The 15,074-nt window shown below is 47.3% G+C and overlaps 2 protein-coding genes across 5 annotated transcripts in view; one reads left to right on the top strand and one right to left on the bottom strand.

Moving 5' to 3' along the window:
- The window catches only part of LAMB3 (laminin subunit beta 3), a 75,190-nt gene that overhangs the window by 10,673 nt on the left and 49,443 nt on the right, over positions 1-15,074 (top strand). Inside the window, exons 2-3 of one of the 4 annotated variants that reach the window (XM_090026019.1) lie at positions 413-583; positions 2,752-2,859. The exons of 1 other annotated variant lie outside the window; for it this stretch is intronic. The gene's annotated coding sequence lies outside the window, so the exon portion shown is untranslated. Of the gene's footprint in view, positions 1-412; positions 584-2,751; positions 2,860-6,447; positions 6,577-15,074 lie in introns of those variants that run through there. 2 more of the 4 variants (XM_090026016.1, XM_090026020.1) reach the window with 2 other exon arrangements.
- G0S2 (G0/G1 switch 2) lies at positions 5,729-6,382 on the bottom strand. The gene has a single exon (XM_090026029.1). It carries the CDS (start codon positions 6,261-6,263, stop codon positions 5,964-5,966), a length of 300 nt encoding a protein of 99 aa, XP_089882155.1. The 5' UTR covers positions 6,264-6,382; the 3' UTR covers positions 5,729-5,963.

The raw sequence follows: 15,074 nt of genomic DNA on the forward strand, positions 1-15,074 counted from the left end.
ACAAAGACAAGCATCGGGAGCATTGGGTGTAGCCCTCTTGGTCTAAGGACATAGGCAGACCAGGTTCTTCGGGTAAAAACAGTATCTTTTATTAGACCAACTAAAATAGCTGGAAAAATTATTTGCAAGCTTTCAGGTACAAACATCCTTCTTCAGACAGAAGGAGCGTCAGGGTGTTTGTAACCACAAGCTTGCAAAAAAGAATTGTTCCAGCTGTTTTAGCTGGTCTAATAAAGGATGCCAGATGTACCCAAAGGACCTTGTCTGCTTTTCAGCATTTGTACAGCTTCATCCTAACTTCTGGGATATGGCGTGCTGAAAATGCTGAGCTCTGTAGACACTGACACTGGAACAGCTGTACCTGTCCTGAAAACTGAGTTCTGCGCTTACTGGGATAAATCCTGCCCCATAGGTGTTGTCTCAAGATCCAGCTGTCGAGCGAGCGTCGGCAGTGGCCCTGCAGAAAGGGTCAGCGACCCAAGCCCCTTACCGTGCTTGTCCCACGAGTGAACTCGGATCCCGGTGCAGTCCTAGTTCTAAACAAGATGCCTTTCTCTTTTGGAAGCTCGTCAAGCCCTCGCAGGTATGTGTGTGCTTGAAACCAGAGTGAGCTCAGCCCCAGAGTCACACAATATCTTTGGAGGTAGATTGGAAACTTCTGATCTGCATTAGGGGCAAGTTAGGCATTGAGGAAAGCAGGTTGACAGACGGCATTCTTTAGGAGAGACTCGGGGGCTTGCCTGAGAAAATCTGCTGTGCTTCTGTGGGGCTTCAGTTCAGCAATCACTGCGAAGTACAAGAACCTCATTCTCTGGGCCGTCTTGGCATGAAGTCGCTGGAACTCGAGCAGTTCAACCGGGCACCATGATGTAGGCGGCAGACTCCTACACTGACAGCAAAGAGGATGTCGAGACAGCTGGATTGGAAGAGAGTGATGAGGACAGCAGCAGTGGGTCCCCTCCAGCAGCAGTGACCCCGAATGAACTAGTTTCAGACCCGGTACTTGGGAACCAGACTAAGAGATAAGGGTTTGAGGGAGCAATGCTTTGTGGACAGAGCGCCATTCCCTTTGAGCGTATATTGTAATGGGTGCGCGGGGTTTCCTCTGTTGGGATAAGGAGGTGATGAACAGTGACTAGAAGGTATAAATACATATAACACCTTTATATATGATGTATTTTAACAACCGCCCCCCCCACCGCAAAGAACAAAACAACTTCTAGCTCTCTGAATGCCAGTGGGGTACTCCAAGGACAAGCCACAGGAGGGGTGCACAGCTCACTGGGCGCTGTCCCAAGACGACTGGAGTGCAGCACTAAGCTGCATCCACTTCACCGCAGCAACACACCTCATGCCAGTGTTCAGCCTCATTGATCTCACACGGCAAGTCACAGACCAGTTAAGAGGACAGGTGGGAGAACAATTCTTGGCATAGTGAGGGCATAAAAAAAAGCAGCATGGGAAGTCTCTGCGGTGAGTACGGTGTAGATTGCGGGGTATACGTCCTCCAAGGTCTCAAGAAGAGTATGCCAAAAACAAGCACCCCTGGAGATTGCGCATTGCTAGCACAAGGGGCCTGGATGGTAGTATTCGTGGCATGGGATCTGTGATATTCACTTCTGCTGGGTGAGCCGGCACCACTTACCCCTTTGAAAGACTATCTTGGGGACCCGGACTGCAGCTGTCTTCTGAGTCTTGGCTGTTGGCTGAATTCCCAAAACCCTCAAAGAAAAAACAATCCTTGCTTGTCTCTCTGGATATGTTTATCTCTGAAGTACTAAATTTAGCCTGGAGGCTTTTGAAGTATGCAGCTCTTGGCCTGCAAATAGCAAGCCAGGATTTTTTAAAAGACAGCAGCCGGTGCTCTTGAGGTGGACTGGCAGGTCAGAGAAAGTTGGGGCATTTCAGCAGTCACCAGCTCCATCACACTACCAAGGCCCCAGCAAAGGTCCTGAATGCCCTGGCTTCACCACGTTCAGTTGAGCCGTCTCTAATCCTAAAGTTCAACAAATCTGTCTGTTCCACAAAACCTCGCTGCTTTAAGTTCATAACCCTTGAAATTGGATAACTCTAAAGAGGGAGGGGGCAGAAGGCAGAGGTGCCCTCTTATTTATCGCAGTCAATACCAATTGTCCATTTACTTAGGACCTGATGAAGAAAAGATGGTTCAGGTTGCTGAGAGTAGCTTAGTTCAAAGCCTCAATGATGTTTAGTTGCCACAGTGGGGAAGAAAAGTTCTTTTCACTCACTAAATTTGTCTGTTATCCCCCGGCAGGTTAACCAGCTGTGTATAATGTGAATGAGGTCTCTTAATATATGGTTGAGAGAGTTTGTTCTCCTTTATTCAAGAATTCTTGGCTCCAAACATGTCTCCGTTTATAAAATTACTTCAAACCTCCGATCTCTACTCAATGGCAGGTAGGGCAGCGTGGCACCTTAGAAATACAACAGTCATTTAGAAAGGCCAGGCTGATGAAGTATTGGTGAATTTGAATTACTCTTGATGTGAGAGAGAGGAGACACCTACAGAAGAGCGATCCTGCGTTTTGTTCTCAAACCCCTTGTAAAAGTGTCATGCTGATAACCCTAAATAGACGTGTAAGTCCTTGATTTGTCTATGCAACAAATACACCACAGAAAGCAGCTAGCTAGCCGTGCTCACGCAGTCTGCTGTGATAGAGATCGAGTCACATTTGCACTTGACCAAGGTAGCTAGAATACTGTTGTCATCAGTGTCCCTTTATTTTGTAGCATGCACTGGAGATTGTCCAAGAAGGCCAGAAAAGCGTTAAAAATGTCCAAGCAGATGCTAACCCCGCCCCCGGAAAACAAACCTTTAAAATTCAATAACACGTTAAGGTAAGGTTTAAGAAGCACCAAAGTAATTTAGAAATCTTACGCTGATTGACTTTTGACTTAAGTTCCTAAATCACTAGGTGCTGCTGAATGTGTTACGCTCTGGGTACTTAAATCTTTTTAGGGTCCTTTTGTACCTTCAGTCTATAATTATAAGAGCACGTTTGAGTAAACTACAAAAAATCAGTAAAATAATATAATTTGATAGCTTTTATTTTATAAAAAGGCTGAAAAGCAGGGGTTTTTTGTTCTATTATTACATCACCGCTTAGGTTTCTGAAGAGAAGATACTTGTGCTTAATATTTAAAAAATGATAAGTAGCTTTGTAGCACTAAGAAATAGATTTTTCTTAGGTAAATTATCTGAAATTAAATGAAATAATATTATTTCTATTGCACGTTAAGATTACTGCTACAGCACCTATACAGCATTTAACATGTTCAGAGCTTTGCACATCTGCTATATAATGAGCCCCGAGATTCATACCATTGGCGTTTTATCTCATCCCACCCCTTGACCTATGTTACAAACGTGAATATGGTAGCTATTGATATTAAGGAAGTCACTGACTGATTGGAATATACTGAAAAAGAGTCTTTTTTACCATTAGGTCCTAGCTGAAGGCCGTTCTTCTGCAGGGTACAAATGTAAATATGCTTTGGCAGTCTTTCATATATGTTTTGTGCTATCCTTTTTTTTAATTCTTTTTTTCTTACTCCACATCTCCATACTGCACATTAAAGGTGTGGAACAAAAGCAAATCAGTCGTGCTGGCAGAATGATCCAGAGAAGACATGGACTTGATCTCGTTAAACTAAAAACCACTTTGTTCTCAACGATGCCGTTTGTCACAGCTCGTTGGAAGCGGGGAACTGGAACATGCATCTCCCCCTAATGTTTTCATTAAGCATGGGTACAGGGTGGTGGTTTGAGTTTATGTGGAAACGGAGGGCTGATTTTTCTCATGGCAAGATGAACTGGGAGGACTAAAAAGTGTGTCTTTAATCTGTGCCACTACTGGCTGGAATTTTAAGCTTTTATTTTGAGAGAGAGAGAGAGCGAGAGAGACCGATTTTGCTCCCCTTTGCTCCCCTGTCCTAGAGCAGGGCTCCACTGCATTAGCGTGCTTTTTTATAAGCCCACTTATGACTTCAGTGGAGAAAGGAATTGTACAGCGTGAGTAAAGGGGCTCCGAATACGGCCCAAAATGACACTTTCCACTGCAGCAAATCTGTGGCAAAATAAGGGCCTGCAAATGCTGCAAAGCCAACATTGTCCTGGATATGGGAAAATTCAGGGGCATGGCTCGATGTAGTGTTTCGTTCTGGCTAAACGGGCCTTTATTTTGCACATGCAGCTTTTGTTGAAACCCATGAGGCATTGGACCTTTTTGCTTTTGCCAGGACAACTTAAACACAAGAGAAATGCTCATCTGGAACCTATAACACAGTGTTTCTCAAACACCATTTTTACACTGAAATCCATCCCAGCATGTGGGTGTGTGTGTTCATTTTTTTTTCCAAGCAGGAGGAGTGTGGTCTCATGTATTTAATACAATGCCTAAAGATTTTCCAGGCTCGGGGGCATTCTCCCCATATGTGCTTTTTGACAGCTTATAATAGCTTTAAAGATGAAAGAGGGAAGTTGAGGAAGGCTTTCACTTTTAAATTAAAACCAGCATTTGGAAATCTAGGCGTGACTTTTGGTAACAGCAGAATATTTCTTCTTGTTTTGTTATGGGCATTCCCCTTTTGATTTACTTTATCTCCACTCTCTGTTGCATTTAGATAATAGCATTTTTCTTTTTGTTAGGCGCTGGCACACTGCTTGTGTATTTGGCTGTTGGTACGCAGAGCACGTAGCAAGCAGGGCTTTGAGTGGAAATTGTGAAGCCTTCCCCCCTTGGAGAGGCTTCAAATGCCTTTGCAGCTCCAGCTCCTAGCAAGAAGCCAACACTTAACCAGGCTGTGCAATATCCCACATTATTGCTGCCTGTGTATTTGCTATGTGGGTATTTGTGTTTAAAAAGTAGTGGCAACACTGCCAAGACTGTGGCTTGAGAGGGAAAGCATGCAGTGCAGATAGGCTGCTGCCCTAAAGACCAAACAGGTGAAAAATTGTAGGGAATCAAACCCCAGCCCATCCCAAAGGGCAGAGCTCTGGATTAACACTTGGGATTCAGGGATCTAGGTCTGGATTTGTGACAGGCCTGCTAGGTGACCTCCAGCCACTTGACTTCTTTGCCGTGCACCTGTTTCTCATGCTAGAAGGTGCAGATCATGGTGTAAAGCAGGCTGAGATCTCTTGATGAGGTGTACCAGTCGGCTATTACATATCCTTGATCGTTTTGCCACACAAGCCCACTGAGGCAGGCTTTCCCCCCAAGCATTTTGTTGTTCGCCTTGCAGCACCCACAGCATGATAAAACCCAGACCCACCCCCACCAAACTCCCACCTGTTTCTGGAGATGTATCCATGCAGCGGGTCTCTAGCACAGAACCCACTTTTGCCAAATCCCAAAAGGCTCTTTTTTTCCAACTTTTTAAGTCGGTCTAATAAAAGATATTAGATTCACCCAAAGAACCTTGAACACTCTTTGAGAGATCTGTATTACCTCAGATGCAGGGATGTGACAGTGGTCACTGCATTCATTCCCTTGCTGGAGGGGAAAGCGGGGGAAGCCCTCTAACTAGAGATTTAAAAAAAACCCAAGCAGTAGAACAAGAACAAGAGGGATGCATGGGGAGTGGGGAAATCTCCTGCCGGCCAAGTCCTGCTCCCTGCAGGAGGCAGCACCGGAGCACTCTTGCCCAGACCAGAGCACAACAGGTGCCGGCCGGCGGTTCTTTAAAGAGACAGGACCAGAGCGGCTTTGTAGCATAGAAAATATTTATTTAAAATGCAAAAACTTGTGGAAAACGTTATCAGTATGAAAAATAAAGACCTCAGGCTGTGCATCCCGCATCGGCTCATACCCCCACAAAAGGGGACGTTGGCATTTGGGGGCTTCCCACCCCCCCTTGTCACTGCTGCACAGCAGCAAATAAAACAGCAGTTGTCCCTCTCGAGTCCCTTGGCATAGTCCATCCCCCGCTGGCGGGCACTCTTAGGAGGCATGCTGCCTGTTCACCAGGCTCCTGGGCTGGGCGCCTGGCTCTTTGCTCTTCTCCACTCCGGAGTCGCCCTGCGGCTGGGGGGCTGCCTGCTCTCGGGGGCTGCTCTCCTCCTCCTCCTCCTCCAGCCTGTCTTGGGAGGCAAAGGGGCTGCAGACGGTCTCCACCAGGCCGATGAGCACCCCGAAGAAGACCAGCACGCTGCCCAGCACGTACAGCCTCACCATCTTCCTGCCGGGCTTCTGGCTCAGCATCTCTCTGGCGAAGGGGATCAGCTCCTGCACGGTCTCCATGGCTGCCGCCCGGGCCAGCCGCCTGCACGGGGAGAGAGCCGCACGCTGCGTCCCGGGCTCTGCGCCACCTGCTCCCCCGCCTAGCGCTGCCTCCACCCGGCTGCGCGCCGCTGCCTGCGCTCCGGCCGCCCGCGCCCGCCCCTTATAGCGCCCGCGCCGCTTCGCCCCGCCCCCGGGGCGGGCGCGCGGAGCAGGGGCGGCCTCCCGCTGCCCCCGCCAAGCCCGCACCCCTGCCTGGCGGAGCAAAGGGGTTCTGCTGCCCCGCTCCCCGGTTTCTTTCTTCTCCGGCTCCCCCGTTTCTTACTTGCCCCAGGTAAAGGTTGCGAGCGCCCAGTCGGACGTGCCAGGGCGTGGGGGTGCCAGAAAGGAAGAAGGAGCGGTGCGAAGGCAAGGGGCATCGTCGCTATCGAGTACGGGAGTGCGCGGCACGTCCTAGCCCGACATGTTCGAGGGACCCAGGCGGGTGGTTGGACAGGCAGGCCAGGCTCTTTGAGTAAATGTGGTTTCTTTTACCAGACCAACTGGGCTGATAAAAGGGAAAAGTCCTTCGCGAGCTTTTGGGCGCATCAGGTATCTGCGGTTTGGAGAGGTAGCGAACAGAGCGTGCGGCGTTCCCCTTTGGTGGGGGGAGTAACTCGTAGACAGGGCTCTGCCGTAGGCCGTGTTTTGTGTTACGGGTATAGCTTGGTTTCTGACCACTTCTCCCAGCAGACATGTTGGGTCAGTACCTGGGCTAGGTGCTGGAGGCTGCACGTGGGGACGGGAGTGGGGAGAAGCCCTGCTCGGACCCAGTTCACTCCCTCTTGCAGCGCCGGCTCTTCACCTGTCCCGTGACCCAGGAGATGGGGCAACACGGACCGAGGGTCTGACCCAGACAAGGGCGGTTCCCGTGGTCTGAACTTGAGCCTCATCAAGGTATGAAAAGGAAAGAGATGCCTTGCCACTCCTCACCACAGGTGGAAGCAGTCAGTCCTCAAGCAAAAGCTTAAACAGAGCCCGCTTTTCGCTGCCTGTTGGGTTTGTGGGTGGTCCTAGGTGATTGCTAAGGCCTGGGACTGCACTGGAGTCTCAAACCAGCTCTGATCCTGGGACACCAGTAGGATCCAGTGAGGAGGGAGCATCTTCTCCCAGGTTGTACTTCCGGGGCCTCCAGGGGCAGAGACCCGGCTTGCCATTACTCCCCATGCACTGGGCCGCATTGCCTTGCTTACCATGTTCTACATAAGACACGCGCTAAGCGTCTCCTGTGACAGGGCTGTAGGTCACAAGTCGGGTGCGACATTGCCGAACAGATAATTGCTGGACTTCCATGAAAGTATCTATAGATGACTCGGTGCAGCTTGAACCAGGAAGCAATAACGCAGCTAAATACAGACACGTTACTTCACAGCACCTCTTAATAAACACTTGATGGATCTTTGATTTATCGGTGACTGCCTGTCTGTTCCGGACGTCTCGTTACAGACTCACGTGCTCGGTGCTGCATCTCGTCTTCTGTTCTGTGCTGAAGCCATGGGAAAGCCTGCGGTGTGCAGGTTTTTTTTTTCTCTTGCAATTAGCACGAAGGTGAAGTACAGTGTGTGCCGCTGGGGGAAAACCGACAATGTGGCACGGTCTGTACTGTTCACATTTCCTCTCCTGCCTGCTCTGTAAGACCTGTTGCATCAGCCCTATAAAGCAGATTACATCACCCACGGATTCGGTTAACCCGGAGTCAATGTGCATTCATTGTCTGAAAAAGCCACGTATGGCTCAGCTGGCTTCTGACCTAAATATACCTGCGAAAGCCCTGAGGTGGGAGAAAGGCGCCTTCCCTAGACCTGCTGACAGGATTTGGGCCTTATTCTCCTTTTGGATCCATATGACAGAGCCAGACTCGAATGCTGAAGTGAAGATCCACGCCGTGATCCAGGAGAGACATTTTGCCCCAAAGAAGTGGCTGATTATAGTGGAAACAAAGCTCAAGTGGAGTAAAAAATGTCGTCTGCAGTAATGAGTCATTCAAAAGGGGCTGCACTCTGTGTCAGAGTGACATTATTTACCTTGCTTCTCACATCATTGCCGGACCGTCACGACCATCAATCTTGCACTACCATTATATACCTAGGTATTGTCATGTCTCTACGGTGGATGCCAGTCTGGAGCCTAAAACGTCACCGGGCACTAAGCAAATTCCCCTGTGCATGGGGAAACCTCTTTGCGTAATGATGCTTTCCAGGCTGTCTCCACTTCTGCATGTGCCACGGAGCAGGGCTCTCCGTGGCGACGCAGAGGGTGAGCTGGCGTTGTATAAATTGGCCGTGACCGATGTGTGAAAGGGAGAAGTTTGGTTCTTGCTGGGGTAGGGAGAAAGCAGAGGTATTTGCACATTTGGGAAATGCTGGGGTTCAGGCTCCAGGTCATGCACCTTTACATGGGAAATTAAAACCCATTATAGGAACTGGCTACATGACTCACTTCTCTCTCAGCCTCTTTTTAGAGGCTGCTCTGTCGACCTCACGCGCTCTAGAAATCCTGAACCAGCTCCTAAAAGCATAAGACTGGCTTAAGAATCACAAGTGCATTTTTTTTTTCATTGCTTTAAACTCAACGTTGGCATCTTTTTATTCTCCTTTTCTAGCTGCCGGATGACAGGTGGATCATACAGTAAACTTTTCTCCGCAGCATATATTTTTAAAACAACATACAACTCCTCACTCAAGTTATTATAGTAGGGGGCTAAAATGTTGTTGTAGTCGTGATCCAATAGAAAATACCACCAGCAAATCTTTGCCTCTTACTATATTGTCGCGGTGACCTGAGCTTTTAAGAATACACACCTAACAGGGCAAGAGGTGCAACATAAATGAATACTGAAAAGTTGGCAACACTGTCAAAGTAAGCTGGAGGTCTGCCTCGTGCACAGAGTGCTCTCAGTATTGCTTAAATCTGATCTTTTTTGGGGAAAGATCTTCACTGAGTATGTGAGCAAGTGTCACCGTGAGTCACCCACCCCCTCCCTCCTCACATACTGCACGTAGCCAGCTGTAGTTTCTTCACCATTGTGACACTCTCCTCTGCCCCTCCAAGAGCAAATAAGCAACTGCTGGTGCTGCTCCCTGTGCTACAGAAGGGGCATAACATTTGGTTGGGAAAGGATCCTTAAGAGATTACAGCCCTGAACATACTTGGCTATTTTTTGCACAGATTTCCCAAGTGCTGCTCAGACTAAACGGTAGGATTTGTTGCAAAGGTTGCTGAAGAATCAGCGGGTTGTCTTCGACCACTTTTTTCCTAAAATGTTCCTTATCTTTTCCTCCAACTTGGCAGCAAAAGTTACAGCTGGTTACTGTATTTCAAGGCATTTTTCCCCTGCAATGGTTTGATAAGTGAGCATTGCAGAGAAGATAACTGCCAAAAAGACAGCAATCAGACAGGGGAGGTTCAAGGGGACTGCAATTGCTGTCAGACTCCTTGACTGCTGCGTAGCCCGTGCCTTGGCAGGGCAAGACTGGACTGCCTCATGGAGCACTAAGGTCCGAACTGAAAGGGAGCAGTCTGGGACAGAAGATGTCCTCTCGTGGCTGTGAAGGGCCTTTAACGCAAGTGCTGCTAGAAGCAAATCGACTGGTCATTTTAACAGTAACACCACTTAGTTTCTTTTTCTGAGCCTTCTGGCTTTCAGGCCTTTAGGTTTCACATGCAAAAGCTTTTATAAGGGGCAAGGGTGTAGGTTGTAGCCTTGTTGGTCTAAGGACAGAAGCAGACAAGATTCTTTGGGTACATCTGATATCTTTTATTAGACCAACTCAAATAGTTTGAAAAAAATTATAAGGGGCAGAAACTTTGTTTAATGAAAGTGGAGGTTTTCACATAAGCAAACAACTCTGGGAGCTCACAGAAAAACACCAAATGATTCACGATTCAACACTGGATTGATCATCTTGCAATGACTGAGTAATTAACTGTGTTAAACTTGACTCAGGCTTTGACCTGAGGAAGTTCTGTCTGTGCAGGTCATTGTGTGGACACCTGATGTGGATTAAGAGTAGCCCGGACTGGTTTACCTGAGTGTTTAATCAAACTGCTATTAGCCACTCTTGCTCTGCTTTCAGTGTGTCCGCAAGAGGGGATTGTACGGGTTAACCGGATAGCTGCTCAGCCGTCCTGAAACTGAAATAACAAGATCTAAATCAATTTAGGACAGGTTTACCCCATTGACTTCTGCTGGCATGATCCCTGACCCATGTAGCTCTGCTTGCTACCAGAAGCCCATGTTAACAAAACTAGAGACTTTGACTGGTATAGCTTGTTTTGCTGGCGGGGGTGGTTTTGCCCTACATGCACTGGTAAAGTGCAGTCACCGAAGGAAAAGATTTATCCTAGCAAGTCTCTAGTAAGCTGTTCTCCTGCGCAAAACACAGTAAGCAGGATAATGGATTTGTGGGCAGAAAAATAGAAGAGAAATACCAGTGGGGAAGGACAAAATGGGATAGAAAGCAGCAAAAACACTCCCAGCAAAGAAACAGCCTAAAAAACTCCTTGCAGGCTCTTTTGCCATCCAGTTAGTTAAAAAGCATATGATTTGTAATTAGATTTTATTTTTAGAGCTAGTCTGAGAGCGGAGCAGTGACACGGGCAGATGATGACCTCTCCAACACTCGAATTCTTCAAAGCACGGGTCAGCGAGAGCTGTGAAAATCAGCTCCAATGTGCCTCATACGCAGTGCCCCCAAACTGAAACCTCCACAGCTATCAGCCAATTACAAAACTTTGTTCCCTGGTCTCTAACCTATTTTTCATTGCTCATTTGTATTATTGCAAGACCGAGAAGATCCACCTCGACCAGTGCCTACTGGTGCTAGGCACAGGAGAAACACAGAACAAAAATGCAGTGCCAGACCCCAAATAGCACACACTCTTAGTTTTCCTATGCAAAGCTTCCATTTCTGAAGCACAAGGTTGCCTGGGAGAGATGTATCCAGAACAAAACCCAGACTTGTGCTTGGCTTTCACTTTTTCATCAGCTTTGAGTTTTCCTCCTCTTGGCTGTCCCCCTCTTTGTCCGCAGTTTCCCTCTCCTGTTGGAGGATGACAGGGCAGTGGAAAGTGGCACCGTTCGATGGCATGCCTGTGGAGTACTGCCAGCCTGGCCGGGGCCACTCCGCAGTATCAGGTTTCTGAGTAATTTTCCTTTCTGTCCAGAGCCAGCCATTTTGGAGAGCGGCCCGCTATCACACCTGGCACGTTGAGACCTGCAAAGTATTTGCAAAGAAGCGACTTGACCTAGCTGACAGAGATACATGGACAATATTAACAAAACGCTAGAGTCGGGTAATACTTTCCATCCAAAGTCATCAGAGCGCTTTGAGGCATTAAGGCCCGCATATTCAGAGGAGCTTAGTAAGTTAGATACCCAGTGGGGGGTCAGCACTTGAAAATCTGTCCCTTTAAGTAATTGAGCTGAACTGAACCCATTCAGCTAAGCTATGGATGCAGATGGTGGGGCAAAACCCCCACACTTATGGCAGGAATAATGCCCCAGTCTGGCAAAGGCATTAAAATGTACCTATATAACTGTCAGAAATCATTGGGACCGGTACATTTAAAGTCATACATGTGCTTTGCTGAAGCTGGCCCTAAGCGTAGGGGGAAAATATAGGAAAATGCAAGGCAATTAAAGTTCACTTTCAGTGCAATGAGCTTATTCATTTTTCCCCCATGCTGATCCTGGTATTGTTCCACTGACAAGATTAAGATGACAAGATGACACAAGGAAAAGACCAGCAGAAATCCCACAAAGTTGCAGCCGTCGCACTCTACTCTGTTCTGTATCACTTGCCAGCAGGGCAGCTGCTATCCCTTTATTCTGTTTTTATACAGCACCTAGACCAATAAGACCTTTCACTTGGCCCTTAGACACTAATAAGTTATCCGTTTGACTGATTTCTTGTATTTGGCAGTTACTACAGATTCTTCAGTGACAGGGACAGCTGATTTCATACATAGCAGAGAAGCAATCTTATGAATCCGAATATCAGCTGCGTTTCACATTTGTTGCTAAAATGACAGTCCTGTTGCATGGCATTGAAATGATTGCTATGGAAACAGATTAGCAACCCCTCTTCATTCAGTATTACAGGGAGATTAGCTGAAAAGGAGTTAGTGACTGGAAGCTAAAACTTAAAGAGTCCTGCCTCTAAAATATGGAAGGGAATTCATGGTTTGTGGGGGATATTTTCTGGGGCATGCACGTCTCATAGCTAAGGGACGTAATAGGTGACAAATTTTGTTAGCCGTATACAAGACAGAACAAAAATCCAGATCTGTGTTTCATGGCTTTCTTGGCTATACAGAGGTAACAGGAGCAAATACATGTCTCACTCAGAAAAGTCAACACATGCATCTCAAAAATGTGTCGAGCAAGAAGGGGAGTATTCTGCGTCTGATTACAGCCATGCTTTGCAAAGACTATTGTCCACTAGACAGTCTGGTTTCACTCCTAGAACTATCAATGGTATTTTTTTGGGGGGGGGTGGGGGGTATGCACATAACCTGGTTGCATTGCTTACCTCCTATGGGATTTTGTTTTTCACTTCTGCCAATTAAGTATTGCAGTAAAGAGGTTTTAATAGAAAGGAAAAGGCTTTGTCATACGCAGGTGCTGTGTGTTTATGTGAAGCTGGAGAACCTAACAATTTCCTGCCTCCATATAAACACCTAGATAAGGAACACAGTCATTGTAGGACTGGTATCTAAGCACTCTGGGTGCATCTACACGTGCGTTTTACTGCGGAGCTGACTAACTAGCTCTGCAATAAAGTGTCACCATCTACACGTGCACCTGTATTAGGGCACAGTAAATCAATTAACTGTGCTGCTGGATAGTACTGTCCGGAACAAGTACTATCCCACAGTGGAGTAGTTATGTGCACCAAAATGCACGCACTGACAGCGACTCTGCCTAGATACTGTGCATTCTGTAGGCAGTATGCTCCCGCTGGAGATCTCAAAGCCTTTACAAACATGCATGATTTAAGCCTCACAAGCAGTGGTTGATTATCCCCATTTTACAGACGAAACCTGAAGCTCATGCTGGGGACATGGTTTCCTTAGTCGTGGTAGCTCTAGTCTCCTGACTAGTAGGCCTATGCTCCAATCAGGTGTTCCTCTGAATTGCGAGCTCTTTCTAGTCTGTGGTCCTGGTGTCCTGACCACGACGACTGCACCTTCTAAAGGAGGATTAAGGACAGTTGGACTCCAGACTGGCACCGTTTCCATCATGTCTTTGCTTCAGGGGGAGGAAAAAGGGGAATAACAGAGCAGAGCCATGGTGGTGTGGTGGTAATACATGCCCGTACGGCTCGGGACCTGTTTGCTAGCACCCCTTTTTATGCCTGACAATAACAGTTGTCACCAGGAGCTCATTGTGCCAGTGCCTTGCACTAATGTAAGAAGACAGACAGTCCCTGCCCCAAAGAGGTTACAGCCTAAATAAAGGGGCAGGCAGAGTGTGAGGAGAAAGAAAAGGAGAGAGGAGGAGGAAGTGATCTGAGCTGGCCAGGCAGCAGGTATGGCGGAGGCTTTTCCAGTGCAGTATTGCAGCCTCTGTCCCCTGCCCTTGAGTACAGATTTAAAGTCTTCACCCCAGTGCCAGCAAAGTCTGGGTAAGCACACAAAGCTGTGGGGTTTTGGCCAATATATCATTTGCAAATCCAGGTTGTGACAGGTTAGGAGTTTCAGGTGAAATAAGAATGACAGAAATCTGAAATGTTTGCTTTTGAAATTTTCTAATTGACATGTGTTAGGATATTTTGCTTTTGTTTTGAGATGATGTTGCATTTAAAAGCCCGAATGAAATGTTTTCATGTATCCCAAATGCACTCGTTTGGCCAGAAAACGATAAAATTGCCTGTTCACAGCCTGCCTTTAAACCTGCCTGGTTCATCGTAGTACTCCATTTCCCCTTTGCCACCTCTTGCTGAAGTTGGGCCTGTCTCCCTCTCCTTCAGTCCCAGCTAGGAAATATTGGATCTTTATCAGAGACCTTTGCAGACCAAAAGCAGCCATAAGGAAAGTGTCCTTGTGTGATCTTTATTGCTGTGATATAGCCAGGCAGGTCACGCCCCAGGAGCACCGTGCTGGTGTTTTATTAATTATCTCAACTTGTAAAGTTATATGAGCTATCAAAGCCCGTGCTGAGCTCCTTGAAATGATCTTTAGTGACCCTTTATGTCTGTAAACATTTCCGCAGCTTGTAGTAGAGTCCTTGGGATGCTAGACACTTTGGTCTTATTTCTGATCCAGCCGTCAGCTCTGTTAAAAGGATGCGAGCACATGTTTAGCTGTGCTTGAAATTGCACCGTGTTACACTGTGATCCTATCAGAGCTCTAAGGCTAAGCAGGCAAGCTCCAGGCCAGTTTTTGGATGAGAGATGTATATCGGCCTCCATGCAATAACACATACTGGAATGAGCTGTCAGGAGTCCAATCATACTGACGTGCCATTGCTGCCTGCTCAATTTAACCTTCATTTTTAAATGGAACCGAGCTTCTAGCATACATGGAAGAAAGCTTTCCACAGCCTGCTGTATGCACAAATTTGCACTGGCTGAACTAAAGCCAACATTGCAGCAATCCAGTTTACTAAGTGCCATTTTATGTGTGGATCCCCTTACATCAGTGGAAGCTAGTGATATGTAACGCCAGGTTAAATTCATGTAAATCAGTCCATCTGTAAAGTTGCACCCATTTAATTGCAGCCTCTCAGCTATAGGTAAACTGGTGCATCTTCATTAACCAGGCCAGGAGGAGAAGGTGTGGGCTGGCGTT

This window comes from Crocodylus siamensis, chromosome 13 (assembly GCF_052110815.1).
Source record: "Crocodylus siamensis isolate JL-2025a chromosome 13, ASM5211081v1, whole genome shotgun sequence".
NCBI lineage: Eukaryota > Metazoa > Chordata > Crocodylia > Crocodylidae > Crocodylus > Crocodylus siamensis.